This window comes from Leptodactylus fuscus, chromosome 5 (assembly GCF_031893055.1).
Source record: "Leptodactylus fuscus isolate aLepFus1 chromosome 5, aLepFus1.hap2, whole genome shotgun sequence".
NCBI classification, from domain to species: Eukaryota; Metazoa; Chordata; class Amphibia; order Anura; family Leptodactylidae; genus Leptodactylus; species Leptodactylus fuscus.
In genome coordinates, this window is record NC_134269.1 from 65,324,267 (window position 1) to 65,343,600 (window position 19,334).

Consider the following 19,334-nt stretch of genomic DNA (forward strand, 5'->3'; position numbering starts at 1 on the left):
AACACGTAGGAGCAGGAGAAGTCTACCATGGACAGCTCCTGGCCTGTTGATAAGATATCAGGAATAGATAGACACTGTAAATACCAAGTTACCTGAACATCATTTCTGTGTCTGGGAAATGATAACAATGTGTGGAATGTAAGAAGGGAGTCTGGGTACATACTAGTCTACAATAATACCTGCACAGGGTCTCTTCTCACTGCCATCACTTCCATCCCACTTTGCCTTATCACACAATTACACACTAATGTATTTTGCTATAAGTATTTACTTAGCGCTAGCTGCATTGCAGGGATCAGTGGGTATGAGACACGCAGGGAATGCCATGGTGTTTGCTTATCAGACAAAGTAATCATATATAGGTTTTCCCATGTAATTATCCAACGTATACAATATACACGATATAGTGGGTGCTATAGGAAAGAAATGCATTTGTTTGCATAGAGTTAGAATTCTAATCAAAATATATGATGTTGGTAGAAGTCAATGGAGAGCTGTAACATTCCAATCTAAAGCAATATTAATGTATTTTTATTATAATAATATGTAACATTCTTGATGTTTCATAGTGGCATATCCATTAATTGTGTTTTTTAGACAGCCTTGGGCATTGGTTGGTATCCTTGGAGAAGGGCCACTAAAAGTAAATGAGGACAGAAAACAGTATGAGAGCAATGGAACAACTGGACTAGCAATTGCAACAAGAGAATTTCAGACTTATGGAGGAGTCCACTTTACAGTCACTGCCTATAGTGGTTGGATTAAAGGTAACAATGTATACATCACAAAACTTGTAATACTTGTAAACGTATACCAATACTTTATCATCTCCATGATATAGCAGAACTTGCGCACAGATATATATACATACAGTATGTGACCAGTCTCCTGTATCTGCATACTGTATGTAATTGTCTATCGGTGAATAATACTAATCCGAAATAAGACGCCGTCTCCTCAGGCGACTTCAGCAGCTTTGTTGAATTCATTGGCATGTACAGTAATGATGGAGATGTGTGATTTTCTGTCTTCACCTATCAGGAGTTCCGCGGAATGGGTTCCGAGTGGCCGTGTCCAGGGGCACCATCGTGACATTAGCGGATGAGGTTACAAGTTGGTTGCCTGGTAACAGGATAGTCATTGCCAGCACCGATTACTCAATGCATCAAGCTGAAGAATTCAATCTGCTTCACTGCCCCGAATGCAAAAGCAATCAGGTCAAAATAGATGGTAAGAAAATACTTTGTAAAGTCTCGGCTTACTATCATTAATCATCCCTCATTTCTCAACATTTCTCTCACAAGGAGCTGCATCTTTTTACTTATTATTACGTGATGGGATTACCACTAGATGGAAGATTTCCCTATAAGAATACTGGAGTCATTTATTAACATGCAGGCAATTCTTGGTTCAGTGTGTGCTCCCTATCACTTGTACCTTACATAAGATTAAATGCTGCACCCACATATTGATAAGGGCTTTACACTTTACCTCTATTTTACCTACAGATGGATTTCTGTCTGTTTTGGTTGATATCACTATTCATGTTTCAGGGCTCTTTGATGGGTCGGACCTTTAATTACATGGCAGCGACCTATAGGTGGCACTAGAGACACAGTTTCATCCTTTTAGGAAAGAGTTCATTTGCATATTAAAGAACAATTAATGCTATTCTCTGATAAGGTCATCAATTTTACATTGGTGGAGGTCTGAACATTGGGACCCCTGCAGATCAGCTGTTTACCCCAGCATTATTTACATGGCAGTTGCTGCGCTGCTCACTTGCCATACACCACTGCAGTATTGATAGCCACCACTAAGTACAGCTGAGCTTTGATATAAAATTCATACAGTTATTACATTTATTACAGTATACAGTACATTTATTACAGTATTACATTTCCTTTTTCCCTATAACCCGATTTTTGAGGAAGTCATAGGGATCAAAGTTAAGTAATATTAAATGATTTCTTACTTACAAAACCGATGCATACTCTGTTCTCCAGGTTACCCCATGTATCTGCATATTGGAGAAGTCATTGATGGTATTGATATGAGAGCAGAGGTTGGACTTCTTACTCGGAATATTGTTATCAAAGGGGAAATGGAAGCCTCTTGTTATGGTCATAACCATTGCCAATTCTTCAATTATGACACTTTTGGGGGCCAAATTAAGGTAAACTATATGGTAAAATGTATTGATCAAGCATTTGATTTGCATTAATCATTTTTTTTAAATAATAAAATGTATTTTTGTCTCCTGTAGATCCAAAGACACTTCCGCTCAGTTCACCTGTCAGGGGTAGAGATCAGCAATATGGGGCAGCAGATTTTAGGAAGTTACCCTGTGCATTTTCACATGACTGGATCTGTGGATGAAGAAGGTGGATACGATCCCCCAACCTACATTGATAATCTTGCCATCCATCATTGCTTTTCCAGATGTGTTGCCATACATGGAACTCATGGTCTCTTGGTATGAGCCTTACTAATTGTTATTGTGATATACAATTTATAAAAATCTGCTGGCCATACATTTTAGTTGAATTTAGGGCAAACCCATTTTCTCCAGGACAGGTTAACAATCTCACGTGTACGCTGGTTTCCTGGTTTTTCCCCAATGTAATTTCTTAGGGGTTCTAGCCTATTACCCTTCTCTTATTAATAACACATAAACAACTATGCATTTGTAGGGGGTTGGGGGGAGGGGTCAGGAGAAAAAGCTGCCGAACAAGCATCCAACTCACAGCTAAAGCGCATTACCTCCCTTATGGTATGGGTTTTGCTTCAATTGCTTTCGTTTTTTCTATATTTTTAGATAAGAGATACAATAGGCTATGACACACTTGGCCATTGCTTCTTCCTGGAAGATGGTGTTGAGCAAAAAAATACTTTCTACCATAACCTTGGACTGGTCACAAAGGCTGGCACTATCCTGCCTACTGATCGCAATGAGGCCATGTGCCTGGCAATGCGGGAACATGTCCATGGAGATTATATCCCTGTGCCCAGTGCAGACTGCATGTAAGTTGTGAAAAATGCAATACTTTTATATTAGTTTAGTGTAATCTAGTTGGTAAGACTGCATACAAGCCATCCCCATCCACTGTGAACTGTGTTGTGACGATATGTATTACTATTCATAGGGCTGTCAGTACTTTTTGGATCTCAAACCCTAATAACAACTTAATTGGGAACGCCGCAGGTGGAGCTCAGGTGAGTAGAGACAAATGTACAAGCAAACTAGGAGTGATATATTATAGAAAAGGTTCCAAATCTAGCCATATCCATTGCAGTGATGCTCATACTTTGTTGGCCCTGGCATACATGTTTTTAGAATCCTTTTTTCTTGGCCTCTCCAGGACGTTGGTATATGGTTCATATTTCATCGAGTCCCATCTGGTCTTTCGGAGGGTCTGTATCCAGAAGGGCATTCAGAATTTACTCCTCTGGGAATATTCCTCAATAACAGAGTACATTCCAACTTTAAGGCAAGTGTACAGATAGTATACCCTGACATGTAGTTCATTTGTAAATGTCACTTGCTAATGCTTATGAGTTGTTTCTTGTCTCTTTAGGCTGGTTTATTCATTGGAAAAGGTGTAAAGACAACAATGGCAAGTGCAGAAAACCCTAGGGAATATCTAACAATTGACAATGCTCGGTGAGTAGTGCAAAATCATGGCAAAATCCTGTCCTAAAAGTAGCCCTGAAAACCGATATTTGTTACTTGAATTTCGAATTTTTGCAGAACGATAACTTGGCAGATTTAGCCCATGTACATGGAACACACTAATTCCATCCCACTGGTTTGGGGTAACAAGCCTATTGATATTAATTGTCCCTATTTGTACACCAACAACTGTATTGGCTTTTTAGCTTCCGTCCTCACCAGGATTCAGACCCAGCCAAGCCTCGAGTTCCTGCTGTCATTGATAGACTCATAGCCTTTAAGAACAATGATCATGGTGCATGGGCCAGGGGCGGTGACATCATCTTCCGAAACTCAGGGTAAATTTTTTTTTTTATTAGTTGTCTTGTCAATAGGTGGTGCACAATATGTTTTTGTCTACGAGTCAAATTATACCACTTGGATTAGGTAGAATAAAATAATGAAAAATGTGCATCATATGCTTACAGTATGTTTTATAGAAATCTTTGTTACATTTTTTTTTTCTAATTTTTGAAATAACATGGGGTGATAGACAATGTAGCCCAAATCAGAGGCAAAACAGTTACTATTACTATTGACTGGGCCACTGTGATATCAGCATTATAAGTTGAATATAGCACATTAGTGACATTAGAGCTGCATAGCATTAGAGAGGTTGTCTCCTTAAATGTGACCCCCCCAGGACAATCATCTGATCGCCTTAAGTCCTTCTATCAACTCCCTTTCAAATAGATCATTTTGCTGGGGAAAACCCTGGCCAATTGGGTATTTTTGGGAAATGTAGTATTACATGGGTGCCATTCAGATGTCCTACAGAGCGGTTCTCTATTCCTGCTTATTTTATTTACCATCATGGGGCACACAAAATTATGGACTACAAGATATTTATTTTTCATGTTCATTGGTCTACATAACAAATTTACAAAGATAATAAATATAGTCTTCTAGATTGGATATTTTTTGGATTTTTTTTTTTTTACCAATCATGTGAGTTCTTTGGTATGACCAAACAGTTAACATCAGGTGGCATGGTTTACCTGGTTGATTTTCCCAGGCCAAGGTAAATCTTTAACTATAATAAAACCCTTCATTCAACTTCTAAGTCGCAACAACCCACACACAGAGCCACATTTCTTATTGAATTTCCTTGCTTTAATGTTCTGACTGTTCTGCTCTTCTAGGTTTTCAGACAATGGGATCGGACTTACACTAGCCAGGTAAAAAAAACATTTATCATAGATTAATTTGTTTTCTAGGACATGTAAGAGACATGAGAATTTTTCTCCCATACTTGTAGTAGGGCTATTATGTTATCACTTTTACGCTTTATTTTCATTTCCCTACTCTAATTCTGCCACCTTGAACTTGCAAAACTCTAAATTGTTTTCTCAAGGAAATGACCACTTTACTCTACATGTCTGCCACTCCCCTCTCCTCCTGTCACTTCACACATCTGGAAGATGGAACTCCCCTCCTGTTTCAGCTACCAAGTCTTGAACATACAGCTGAGTGAGGTCTGATCCAGGCAATGAATCACCAGTAAATGTATACACATCTTGTACTAGGCTTCTCTTTCCTGTAGCTAAGCCTTCGCCCTCTCCGTAATACCTGGCAATAAACCAGTCATTTTCACACCTAATAACGAAATTCCTAGAAATGTAATGCTTGGGACGGTGACATGGGATTCCGTTGGACACATTGCAATGTCTATAATTATTTTATAGAGAGCTGTCAGTGCTGCTACTTTCTGCCAGTGGAGTTCATACATTATTTCTTGAAGGATTATTAGTGCTTCTTATTGTATATTTATTGTCTTAAGGTTTTATACTTTATTTTTAGTGATGGAACATTCCCAACTGATGAAGGATCAAGTCTGGAGATAACAGATTCCATCTTTGTTGGAGAAAGTGACAATGTAGGCTCCTATGGTGGACAGAACAGCTACTGGGGTCGTGGAGGGTCGGGTGAACACAGATCGCTGCCACGGAACAAGTATGTTTCCGTCATTGAATCTCCATGGTTGACATCTGCATCATAGAGTCCAATAGGATATTTTGTCACAGATTTTACCAAAAATGACAAAATGGTAGTCTGTCAAAATGATGGGCACCATAACAGAAATCCTGTGGTCCCAATTAAAGTCAGAGGGGTCTGTCAAGTACTCTTAATGTCTAACAAGGGCTGCCACGTTTTGTTTTTGTGGAACAGAAAAATGGAACAATTTAAAGAGATGTTTATTCTTTTCATTGTATGAAATGAAACAACTTTGCAATGAGTGTTAATAAAAAAAATATACAATGTTGTTTTTACAACTCCTATGCAGACTATGTATGTGCATGGTAACAGACAACAAACAAACTGTGCAGTCTGATCCTGTAGCAATATTCCCTTTTTCTTCTACTCCTTATTTTACTTCTGGCTAACCTAAACGTACTTTAGAAAATGTTAGATGGGCAATGGACACTTACTTTACTTGAAACACAGAATTTGGGGTTTTTTGGTCTGGTATCAAGGAGATTCATCTGCAGAGATGTAGGAAGGACAGAATAGGATTCATTTTGTATTTAACAATTTTAACGTTGGTTTATTTTCATTTTAGACTCATTGGAACATGATAAAATGGTTATGAAGGTTTACATAGCCTTTTGCTTAACTTTAATAAGTAGGTTTTCAGAAGTCATTTTTGGCAGACCATCCCAAAGGCTTCTTATTCTAATACAGAATCTTTTTTAAAAAAAATCTTTAATACTACTATTAGTGTTATTATTCCTCCTACTTGTATAGAATGAACATATTCTGCAGAACTTTCCAGACATTATCAGTCACTGTCCCATATAGGGCTCATAATGTAAATTCTCTATCAGTATGTCTTTGGAGTACCCAGAGGAAACCCATTTTATATTCCACCATGATTTATATTTATTTATTATAGGACCCTTATTATGGGCCCCTTCACACGGCATAAGCGCTCACTCATTCCGAGCCGTACACGCGAGCGCTTCTAAACACTTCCCATTCACTTCAATGGGAGCGCGGCTTTACGAGCGCTCCCATTGAAGTGAATGGGAAGTGTTCAGAAGTGCTTGCGTGTACAGCTCGGAATGAGCCGAGCGCTTACGCCGTGTGAAGGGGCCCTTATAAATGTTGTAATATAAAGTGAGAGCATAGATTACTTAAGGCAAGGATAAGACTAAAATTGATGTCTGAATAAATAATGGACATTTCTGTTATTTTTAATACCAGGACATTCCCAATTCGTGGATTTCAGATATATGATGGACCAGTCCGACTTCTCAGATGCACATTCAAGAAATTTGTCCCAACTGCGGATCGACCTTCCAGCGCAATTGGATTTTCATTAAAGAATTCTTGGCAGATCACACCTCAGAATAACATTTCTCAGGTCAAGATGGAGAGAAGTGTAAGTAACACGTGACTAAGATTTCAGGGAAAAGAGCATAGTATGCTTGGAATGTATGTGAGATTATTGCACGCTACTGGCATGGAAATAGTTAAGCATGTGGCTATCATTACATTAAGCAGCCTGATTGTTTTCAGAAGAGTCTTTAGATTTATGTAGGCCAGAAGCAGGCGGTAAGCAGAGAGATAACATGCTGAGGAATCTGTGGCTTTTCCTGAGATCCAGTTTGATAGTTATTTTTGTTGGCAGCTCGACTCTTCTGGAAATGTATTTGGTAGCTGTGTGTGTCTTACAGGTTGCCCTGACCTTTCTCCTAAGCTTATAGTCAGCTGAGTTGATATGCTTTTCATTATCCATCATAAAACAGAGGTATTGTTTGACCCAGTTGAGGGCTACACCCTGAAATGCCAAACCCGCTGAGTCTTGTAGGAGAAAGACATTAAGTGGAATGACGATTAACCAAACGGTGCCAGAGAAGATGCAGCTGAAGAACCAGCCATCATGGATACAGTCTTGTTAAACATGCTTCAGCTGGCTATTAGAGAGTTAAGATCCATAAATCTGTAGGCAAACATAAATCTTGTGAAAACTATTCAAACAGAGCTAATGTGGATGTGGGGAGAAAGCTATGTCCACATATCCCCACCTTAGCCAAATGACCTGAGTACTGTTACAAGATGCTGACATAGGCTTAGGTTCCCCACGTAGACAGCACATAGATCTCTCACTATAGAGATTGAGTGGCAATTAATACGGAGAAGAATCAGAAATACATATTATTCCACAGCCATGTGCCAAAAAGTTCAGGACAAAACATGTTAGCGTTTTCACTTTTCTTTGAATTGTAATAGCTTGCAGCTGTTGGAGTGTCAGTGGTGTCAGTCAGACTGCACTGTGTGCATTACCAAGCCATGTATTGTGCTGCATCCTACCATAGCATAGCACAATGCCGTCATTCAGATGTTACATGTATCAATACTGCTAACATTCAATATACAGATAAAAGGTTTACTCCAGTCACACTTGAAAGCTTAGCTTTTACCTGGGCTTATATAGCTACATATCCGCCATTCCTGACAGTCCCCAGCAGAATCTTTTAGGTGTTCCAGGCAGATTACATTATGACCTACTTTTCCCACCATATTATATCTGATCTGTAGGATTTGCCTTCATTTTCAGTAGAAGCTGGTCTGTTCGGACCTCCAACAATTCCTACAGCAAAACGGCCACTTTACACCCCATTTTATACCCAATTCTCTGGGAACTGCAGCTCTAACCGTGTCCCTGACATCGGGGTGTTCTTCGATTTTCTGCCAAGTATCTGTGCCATAGTGCGACTGTGATTAAAATAAAACCAAACATGGGTCAGTACCCCTTTTCTTTTGGAGATCAAAGTGGTCATAGCCCAGCTGGTTATATATGATTCATATTCTACAAAACTCTATCACTTCATGTATTGGCACCTTATAGGCAACTTTAATTTGGAGATCTCAGGTAATGAGCCCCCAGGTGTCTACCTACCAAGACGGCCTAACATGACGGTTGTGGTGAAAATCAGATCTATACATGAACTGTTTATATATGAGACATGTAAAATATCTATCTATCTATCTATCTATCTATCTATCTATCTATCTATCTATCTATCTTTACTTTGTCCTGATATATAGTTAACCATTTCCAGCTTACAATTTCAGTGACTTTAAACAGCAGAGGGAATGTAAAATTCATAAAATACTTGTATATAAATAGAAATATGACATCACAGGAAGTGTTAATATAGATCATACAGGATGTTCCACAATAATGTGCATTGAATGTTCTCAAAAAATATTCTTAATATGTACCAATTTCCCAATTTCATGTGTTTTACTGGCGGCTCAGTAAACAGCTCCTGGGATTGATCACATTTTTTACATATTAGTCTCAGTTTACGGAGTCCGATCACTGCCCCTTCCTCATACCTAACCATTCAGTAGGTATGACTGCAGATGTGGCATGCATCCATTTATCCATTATGTATCAATTCTGGATGTTTTGAGCCAGTACCATTCTAGTTGGTTGTGTTATTTCACTCATCACAGTGAACATCGTGTACCATTCCTAAAATAGAAGTGGTTATCTGTCTTGTTTCCTATTATTTCTAATCATTCTGCCACTCTGGACATGTAATAAACAAGATGATTTATTTGGTAAGCTTAGGGCTAAGGGAAGGATTGTGTAATAGGATCCGAGAGGGTTATGTGCTTCCTGTGCGAGCATCAACTGAGTTATGCACAAAGCTAGTTGGAACAATGTCATAGGATTGCTAGAGTCAATGGTGGCTTGAATTTGCAGAGGCCTTTACTGATGTTGATGTCATGTTGTATCACTGCAACCAAAGTCATATGACTGACTAGTTCCCAATGGGGGGTTGCAGTCAAACACTGTAATAGAAATACCATGTTGTAGGAAATACAGATGCCAGCAGCAGATTAAAGACTGCCATATAACCGCCCATGCCCATGCCTTGCTTAGTGTTGCTGATCTACATGCCCTTCTATAATGTAGGAATGATCTGCTTGCAATGGAACAATGTATGCAGTAAGACTTTGTGGGAAAGGGGTCTTCACATGGACTCTGATTTATTACTTCAATGGGTTTTCTGGGTTTAAGATAGTAATGATCTATCCATAGGATTTAGTGAGGGCCCGACACTTGGCACCCCCAACAATCAGCAGCTTAGTGCTGTGATGTATTACTTAAATGGGCTCTCTGAATAATAGATACTGATGACTTTTCTTTAGGATCAGATTGTATTGTCTGACCGCGCCAATTGGCAGTGCACTTCTTTACATAGTAGCTTAAAAAAGTCATAACACTTTTGTGCAAAAACCTGATTTTTGTGCAAAAAAATTCACTTTTTCATGCCTTGTATGCCAGAAAACTGGCAAAAAAGCCATAATAAATCTCCCCAAATGACCTAGTCATGCAACATAATATCACAGTGTCACGCTACTACATCACAACTAATGTTAGCGTGACATTACAGTCCGCACAAGTCCAACTCTGCCGGATTTCTATGTGACTGCATTCACTATGATTACATGCAGCTAATAGCACAACATTAGTGATCTTGATGTCTCTTGGCCACAAGTAGTCATAGCCTAAAGGCATTGGTAATAGAGCCAAATGTAACAAAGTAATACATTTTAGAAACTTAAATGAAACGCATATTCTTGTAGATTTTCTAACCTTTCTCCCATTTACTATGTCTGACTTTCTGTCTGTTTGGTCTGACACAGTACACTTACATTTATTGAGCTATCGGATGTTTCCTATGTAGCAGAGCCGCTTATGTCTTGCTTCTGCTTGATATACTGGAATATGCTGGATTGTACCAGACAGCTGAGAAGTAAATCCAGATGCAGTAATAGATTCTCACTTTCCTGGCAGCAGCAGTGTTTACAAGTGTCTATGCTATGTACAATGAAGAAAGAGAATGGCCCTTATTTAGTCATAGATGGTAAAACTGTGTTACGTGGTTTTTATAACTACACAAGACAAGTGCTTAGCCAGTGAATAATTCTGATGTACACAATGTCTTCTAAATGAGTTACTTTCTTCATCAGTCCAATAAGTAATTGTATTCCCCTGGCTTCCAGAATAGATATTATACCACATCTGCAAAACGGATGCAATTGTCAGCAATTGCCCTACTTATTTGCTGCAGATGTACTGCTATGATCTCAGCAGATGATAAATATTTCTTCTAATCCGCATATTAACCACGGCACACGATGTACAGTAGATAGATTCTGGGATGTTATAGACAGTGGAGCCCGCACTATGTTAACAGACACTTTAAATGTCTTTGCCTATGAGATTGCAATATGTTCTGACACTAATATTGTTTTCTTTTTTTCCTATCCAGGTTGGCCGCAAAGTGTTTTTTGGTCGCCCAGGGCAGTGGTTTGGATCTAATGACTATGATGGCGACAAGGTGTCAGTTTTCCATGACTTGGATGGCTCCATCACTGGGTATCCCGATACTTATGTAGGGCGAGCAGATAATTATCTTCTGCGTCATCCAGGATGTCTTACGGTGCCACCATGGAATGGTGTCATATGTACCGGCAGATATGCACAGGTTGGTCCATTAAAACGAATGGAGCTGTGTACACTCAACCAGCTCTCTATTCAGAATGGGCGACAAAAGTCTGCTGATTGATATTCACAATTTATCCTATGTATATACCATAAATGTCTTGTAGACACCGGTCTCATTTCTGGAACCCACACCTGTATCTCAGGACCCATACTACGTGGTAATGTGGAAGCAGAAAAGTTTCTGCATCCTGGCAGAAAATAGATAGAGAGGTGGCCATACATGTGCTTGCTCTGCTGCTGATGTGCAACTGCTTCACCACTTGGTCAGGGGAACTCTTGTCTTCTCATAAGTGTGGGTCCCAGAATTAGGAGTTGTATCAGATTTATGGCATATGTTGTGAATATGTCTTACATTTCTAAGTTGGGTACCATCCTGTATTGCATTTAGTAGGATTACATGTTTGTCATCACCACAAAAGGCAATATAGAAAGTCAAAATAACACATTTTAATACAGCTCTTTTTCTTCATTTCTATTTATAAAACCCAAACCATTCCATCAAACATTGCCTTATTAGAAATGTCTAGTGCACATTCCCACAGTCATTTTAAGCCTGACTCACGTGTCTTATTTAAACTTCCAAACCATTTATCTGCCCGGTATGTGCCAACAATTCACTGCTTCTTACCAGTATTAGCATTTTTACTGCTAGCAATTGGCTTATGGGAACTTCTATATAGGATCTATATTGATTGTAATGCCATAATAAGTAGATTCGCTATAATGGAAACTGTTTTTATTCAGTCTACTAGTTCACTAGAAACTGATCACTGTGAACCTCATGTATAATAAGAGGTGGTTTCTTCCAAGTTTCCGGGCTAACTATATGAGTAGGGAGTGAAATCCCACATGTAAAGAGATATACATTATAAAGATAGATGCACAGTGTTAGGATTATTGTGTGTTAATATATGTTTAGAGTTTATTCTTCAGAGCAAGAAGGTTTAAAGAGGACCTGTCGCCAAGTTTAAAAGCCCAATGACACACCTTATCGGATAGACTAAGTCACCTTGAGCATTTTGGTGGTTTGTTTCTCCAAATCCTTTCAGTCATTCCAAAGATATAAGCGCTTTAATTGTTGATACAAAATTAGCCTCTACTAGTCAAGTGGGAGGTAACACTGTATGACATACAACTGAGTCCACAGGGTTACCACCCACTTGGCTAGTAGACCCTAATTACGTCAATAATAAAAGTGCTTATATCTTTGGAATGGTAGAACGGATTTAGATGAACAAAACATCAAGATGCTCAGGGTGATATCAGATGATGTATGTCATTGGACCGGTCCTCTTTAGCAAGTATAATCACAGAATATAAAGATCCAGACCTACACTCACCAGCCACTTTATTAGGTAGACCTGTCCAACTGCTCGTTAACACTTAATTTCTAATCAGCCAATCACATGGCGGCAACTCAGTGCATTTAGGCATGTAGACATGGTCAAGACAATCTCCTGCAGTTCAAACCGAGCATCAGTATGGGGAAGAAAGGTGATTTGAGTGCCTTTGAACGCGGCATGGTTGTTGGTGCCAGAAGGGCTGGTCTGAGTATTTCAGAAACTGCTGATCTACTGGGATTTTCACGCACAACCATCTCTAGGGTTTACAGAGAATGGTCCGAAAAAGAAAAAACATCCAGTGAGCGGCAGTTCTGTGGGCGGAAATGCGTTGTTGATGCCAGAGGTCAGAGGAGAATGGCCAGACTGGTTCGAGCTGATAGAAAGGCAACAGTGACTCAAATAGCCACCCGTTACAACCAAGGTAGCCAGAAGAGCATCTCTGAACGCACAGTACGTCGAACTTTGAGGCAGATGGGCTACAGCAGCAGAAGACCACACCGGGTGCCACTCCTTTCAGCTAAGATCAGGAAACTGAGGCTACAATTTGCACAAGCTCATCGAAATTGGACAATTGAAGATTGGAAAAACGTTGCCTGGTCTGATGAGTCTCGATTTCTGCTGCGACATTGGGATGGTAGGGTCAGAATTTGGCATCAACAACATGAAAGCATGGATCCATCCTGCCTTGTATCAACGGTTCAGGCTGGTGGTGGTGGTGTCATGGTGTGGGGAATATTTTCTTGGCACTCTTTGGGCCCCTTGGTACCAATTGAGCATCGTTGCAACGCCAAAGCCTACCTGAGTATTGTTGCTGACCATGTCCATCCCTTTATGACCACAATGTACCCAACATCTGATGGCTACTTTCAGCAGGATAATGCGCCATGTCATAAAGCTGGAATCATCTCAGACTGGTTTCTTGAACATGACAATGAGTTCACTGTACTCCAATGGTCTCCACAGTCACCAGATCTCAATCCAATAGAGCATCTTTGGGATGTGGTGGAACGGGAGATTCGCATCATGGATGTGCAGCCGACAAATCTGCGGCAACTGTGTGATGCCATCATGTCAATATGGACCAAAATCTCTGAGGAATGCTTCCAGCACCTTGTTGAATCTATGCCACGAAGAATTGAGGCAGTTCTGAAGGCAAAAGGGGGTCCAACCCGTTACTAGCATGGTGTACCTAATAAAGTGGCCGGTGAGTGTATAACCACACAGTAATAAGATATACAAGCAACCAAAAAAGTGTCTTCCTAGTAACATTTTTGCAATACAGGTGAAAGCGAGTGAGGAATCCAGGCAGCTATATCACGGAACATTTAGCACAAGCGTGTCTTTCTCTGCCATACATTGTGGATGAGTTTTGTTCAGTTTCTCAGACGACAGCAGGTTGCATTCCTCTCAGGGGTGTAGGTTATGTGTTTTTCCCATACCTGAGCTTCTCACATTTGTTCTGCACCTTTGTTTCATCGGTTTTGATCTTAAACAATTCTCTAACATACCTCGCGTTACACCCAGAACAATTATGATTTGCTTGACAGGACTTTCCATGAATTTGTAGACATGATAAAAATATCAAGGTTCCACATCGTTTTAACACCTTTCACTTTATTAACCCTTTTTATACAAACTACAGATTGTTGTGTTGTGGGTTTTCAATTAACCAGTAGCACGTCAGTCATTGTTGCTGGTTACCCCAAAGCTTTTAACTTTTGGAATGCAAATGATGGAAGCAGCCAGAGACCCATGACAATTCTTGCAGGATTTTGTGCCACCTCCTTTACAGGTTACTTTTGCATTGATGGCTTTCAGGAAAACAGGCATGAAGATCATTTTTCAGCATGTTCACCCCATTTGACCCACAACCCAAGAGTTATTGTTGGTGGGATCATGCCAGTGTATAATATTTCTATCAAATTCACTCAGCTCCATGCATCACTTCTGTGCATACGGGTTACACCTAATACAACCTGATCCCTTTTCGCCAACTTGAAACTGGCAGCACTTGTCACTTTATATAAATGTGTCCTAATGGCTTGTTATGTGCCGTAAACACATTCTTCATTATATTCTTACTCCTTTCCTTTTTTCCATTAAAGTTAGTAGGAATTATAAAGTGTTTTATTATTTAGGTTGGCACAGCCTAATTCGTTCGGCATGAGCTCTAAATGTTTATTTAATGGAAATATTATGAGGAAATATATAGAGAGAAACCGCATGTATTCATTGCTTCTGTTTCTGCCTTCATTTACTACAGCTGTACATCCAGGCCAGGCGCCCTGAAAACTTGACCATATTGGTGGCCAGAGCTGCTTATCCTTCACATCCATTGAGACTTATGGGTGTTAATAAGGGAGCCCCATATCAGCAGTACCAACCAGTGGTGATGCTACAACAAGCCTATACCATCCGATGGGAAGGACCATCACCTAGAGAAATCATATTGCATCCGATTAACTTCAACAGGTAGTAGACATATTCCAGTTCATTTCCTATTTCTCCTTCTATTTTACCTCCTTCTAGGGTTTAGGTAATACGAATGCCTATTCATAATATAAGATATGCCTCTTTCTAGCCATCTCCTTAAATCCATTGCAGATTTCTGCTCATGCATACAGTATCCTTTTACATCTCAGGAGCCTATAAGCACAGAGTCTCTTTTCGCCTACAAGTTCCTATAAACCTGTAATCACTATATTTCAGCCAATAGCTATTCCACCTGACTTCCCCATACACATGCATACTTGGTATTACTGAGTGTGCATGTGTTCTGAAGGGGGGGAAGTAGACGGCCAAACCTAAAATCAAGTGGGTTGGGCAACTTTTGTCTTTTGTGCATGGTGGAATTTAGATTTTAACAAAGAAGTAGCTTAAACCTTCCATGTATCTAACATCAGCTGCAACTGATATCTTCCTGGATGTCGCCCCCACAATATTGTGAGTACCTATAACATACAAATACATAACCTACATACTACTACTCACTGTTCAGTATATTTTCCATATACCACATGCTCTTTCCCCATGGTTGCTTACACGGAGGGTCTGGTCTATTGTGCCTGTAGGTAAATCCAGTCATGTACAGTGTGTGTGTGTGTGTGTGTGTATATATATGTATACATATATATGTGTGTATATATATATATATATATATATATATATATATATATATATATATAAACTTTCTACTGATAAAATAATTAATTTGAACAAGTTTTATAGAATAATTATGTAATATTATCGGCACTTTGGTCAGTAACATACAGTACAATCCATTAAAAATTGAAGAGGTGTGCTGGGACAGCAGAAGGTCCTAAGTAACAACACTAATATCCTGCTTCATATGAAACATATTTTTACACTACCAATATGGATACTTCATAGTGTGTATTTCACACTTGTATAAAATGATATCATTTATAGAGGAAGTCAGTTTAATATTAAGATTTGCTAATAAAACGTGATATGCATCATTTCTTTGAGAGCTGTCTATATAAATCAGTACACATGGTAATGATAGGGTTAAGCACTTACAACGTATGCATGTAATTATTGCTGCCACATGCACAGTATGAGTTTATCTCCCTGGATTCCCTAGCAGCATATGTGTGGCTGGCGATATGTGGCTGTCACCAGTGACACGTGACCAGGGTGATTTAGATATAAGATGTTCCTGTTTTGCCGTCACAATTAATGACATATTCTGCGGCTTTCAGTGCAGCTGTCAGTGCAGGCTGTGCGTCTGACTGGCTTCCAGGCGATGATTCTTTGTTCTCTGTCAATGCTGATAACTGCCAGAACTCCCTTCTTCAGCACAGCTTATAAATGTGCACTATGGCTGCCAACACATTTCACCAAACAAACTCATTTCTAAACAGGAGCGTATGGTGGTAGCAGCAGCAGCTCAGTAATACAGGCAGGGAGACTCATGTTGGACTACAGGCATGAGGCTGAACTTCTAGAAGCATCTCGCTTAGTTTTCCCAGTGCTGATGAGGATGAAGTATATTTGTAGGGGACATGGACCTTGTACTCGGCACAGGACGCATGTAAGCACCCTGGCAATGTGCAAGGAAGGGATTTGCTTTCTGTCTACAAGTGCTTTGTTAATATCAATTTTGCTGTTTATTTGTGCTCGGGAACCTCAGAATTTGGCAGACTTGTTTACAGGGTTGTACTGCAAGGCTGAAAAGCAGTCATCCTAGCTATTATTATGTTCCTTTTCCGCCATTACATATGATGGCAAACAAAATCTTCTCAAATTTGTAGATTGAAACAAGAAGTATGATTCATGGTGAAATAGCTGGAGATGAATAGGTTTTACGTAAGAAAAATATATTTGAAATGGGACACTACTGAATTCGAAGCAATGGAGCTGGACTAAGGACTTACATAAGCATACAGATAGCATGGAGAAAGGGTTGAATGGTATCTAACCATTAGGATGGTTGCATTGTAGAGCAGATCAACTCTTTGGAGTACAAAATATACACAACACAGTTGTGGCATTAACGCAAAGTGAATAATGTTCGCTACTGTGGCATTTGTCAGGGGCAAGTTCTTAGGACCTTTAGAACACAGTATTAGGCAGTATTAGATTGTTATGCTATGGTGGATTGGTGTAGCATCCACCATTTTCACTACTTACTAATATACTACCTTATAATATACCCAATACAATAAAAGGATTGTGAGCTGTTCAGAAAATAGCTTTCTTTTTAACTTGTACAACTTGCTAAACTACCAAGTTATAAAAAGTTTCATCTTGGCAGAGTCCATTGCTCCCATGAAGTAGGGGTAAGAGTCATTGCAGTATTTGGGGAATAAGAATTGCAGATATAATAACCTAAAAAGGAACAGTGTGCATATATCTTTCCCAAATAATAAATCGTTCAGCCTTGAGAAAGAATGTCAGGGGCGGTCAGCTGAGTTTATCTTCTAGTCCTGTTTCCAATCATCTGTAATTAGTATTGGAAGATTATTGTTGATTCCCAGAAAGTAATAAAAAAAAAATTCATTTCCTCAAAAACAAACCTGAGTTTTAGATCAGTAAAGTTATTTTCGGTCATTGTTCAATAAATGACCTCTGTGAACCGTTTCGGGGTAAGCCCTGGTGGGCATTCCAGGAGGTACCCAATAATTACATTCAGCAAGGCAGAGAAGGGAGGGGATCCTGTTCATGTGGATTACAGACAGGCTACATTACTGACAGCCCTTCAGGGACAGGACTTAGCACATAAACCTTTTCAGTTTTGATCTAATAAATCCGTTCTTAACAGAGATGCATAATAGTAATTAAAACCCAGCAAGAGAGTGGCGAACGCTTGAGGTCTGGCTCCTTGTCAACAAAGGAATGTCTTCCAGATTTTGGAATTTTCTTGGCTGTGTATAGAGCTGATCGCTATCCTGGATTGCTCCCGAGCTCAGACTACTGCAGTAATGTAGCCCCAAGAAGCTCTCTCTGGGAAATGTCCTAAATGTTGAGTTCTCAAGTCCACTTAGCTGTCACCTGGATATGTGTTCATCATCATTCTGATACCTTGCAGATAAATCTTTTCCACATTAGCAGAGTACAGTATATCCCCCCTACTTAATGCTAGGACACACAAGGCTTAGCATTTCAGACCCTGTATATTTGTACGCTATTTCACTTAGGTGAAACCAATATTACATGCTGACTTAAGCAAGTCATAATATTGTCATAAGCGGTATGGTTTTATATAGCAAAAGTAATAAAAACCTAAAGTAATGCGGAGATTGTTGGCTTATATTAGCCATACTTCAAGATAAAAACAAAATTACACATCACTAGATAAGTTACAAAACTAAAGAACATAAGATAGTAAAATTAACAAATCATTATTGCTTTCCATAATGTAGTATATTATATTGAAACTGAATGGTCGACGATGTGTTGCCAAGTGGTGAATGGTAAAAAGAATACAGATTTGTCACTTTTTGCATTTGCTAATTTATTTTCAACTATTTGACTTTCCTACCCTCTACCTATTCAGTAACTATGAATTGTTCTGCCAAGTGTGCACATGTAAGAGGGGAACGGATGAGATAGCTGTCTGCTGAAAGCCATTATATGTGTGTGGCAGCCTTAGTATTAGTTGCATCATGTTTGCTTGTGCTTCTCTTATTCAGCATCTCCCCTTCCCCTCTCTATAGACTTCTATGGGTAGCTCCAATTTGATCCTACATTGAACTGACAGCATGAATTTCAAAACGAATTAACAGTGTTGGTTGGAAGGTGGTTAGGAAAAGAACCCAATGGAGAATGAAGGAATTTTCTCTGATAAGCAATATATCACATAGTTTCTTATTTTCTTGTGATATCAAACCTCCAACCTTGTCTCTTACAGAGGAGATTGGCTGCAGATTGCTTTGTGTTATCCAAAAAGTGCAGTTTTCCAAGTCACAGCAGATATCTATGAACGCAACAGCGGACGTGTACACAGCGTGCGCCATTATTCCTTGGCATCGTCTGTCTATCAGGCTCTGAATAGGTCAGCAAATCGACTGTATCACTTCAGTAAGGAGTCTGGGTGAGTGTTCTGCTTAGTCCTGCCTTTTTGTTCCTGGGGTATATAATCTATTATATTAGGTGTATTTTTTACTGACATTCCTATAATGAAATGACTGTTTATAATGCTATAAAGATGTTGATTATTGTTCGGGTCACCTATTATAAGTTAAGGGTAAGCTGAAACAGCAGAGTAAACCTTTATTTAATGCTT

The 19,334-nt window shown here is 39.4% G+C and overlaps 2 protein-coding genes across 3 annotated transcripts in view; both read left to right on the forward strand.

The window, feature by feature from the left end:
- The window catches only part of LOC142202921 (cell surface hyaluronidase CEMIP2-like), a 74,742-nt gene that overhangs the window by 50,254 nt on the left and 5,154 nt on the right, over positions 1 to 19,334 (forward strand). The window contains exons 6-20 of the mRNA XM_075273308.1: positions 598 to 767; positions 1,042 to 1,230; positions 2,007 to 2,176; positions 2,267 to 2,476; positions 2,819 to 3,024; positions 3,147 to 3,216; positions 3,363 to 3,491; positions 3,579 to 3,664; positions 3,880 to 4,011; positions 4,855 to 4,890; positions 5,513 to 5,665; positions 6,917 to 7,094; positions 11,008 to 11,223; positions 14,850 to 15,058; positions 18,960 to 19,142. Coding sequence (XP_075129409.1) covers positions 598 to 767; positions 1,042 to 1,230; positions 2,007 to 2,176; positions 2,267 to 2,476; positions 2,819 to 3,024; positions 3,147 to 3,216; positions 3,363 to 3,491; positions 3,579 to 3,664; positions 3,880 to 4,011; positions 4,855 to 4,890; positions 5,513 to 5,665; positions 6,917 to 7,094; positions 11,008 to 11,223; positions 14,850 to 15,058; positions 18,960 to 19,142 — 2,337 coding nt within the window. The remainder of the gene's footprint in view (positions 1 to 597; positions 768 to 1,041; positions 1,231 to 2,006; positions 2,177 to 2,266; positions 2,477 to 2,818; positions 3,025 to 3,146; positions 3,217 to 3,362; positions 3,492 to 3,578; positions 3,665 to 3,879; positions 4,012 to 4,854; positions 4,891 to 5,512; positions 5,666 to 6,916; positions 7,095 to 11,007; positions 11,224 to 14,849; positions 15,059 to 18,959; positions 19,143 to 19,334) is intronic.
- The window catches only part of CEMIP (cell migration inducing hyaluronidase 1), an 88,853-nt gene that overhangs the window by 3,429 nt on the left and 66,090 nt on the right, over positions 1 to 19,334 (forward strand). The window lies entirely within an intron of this gene.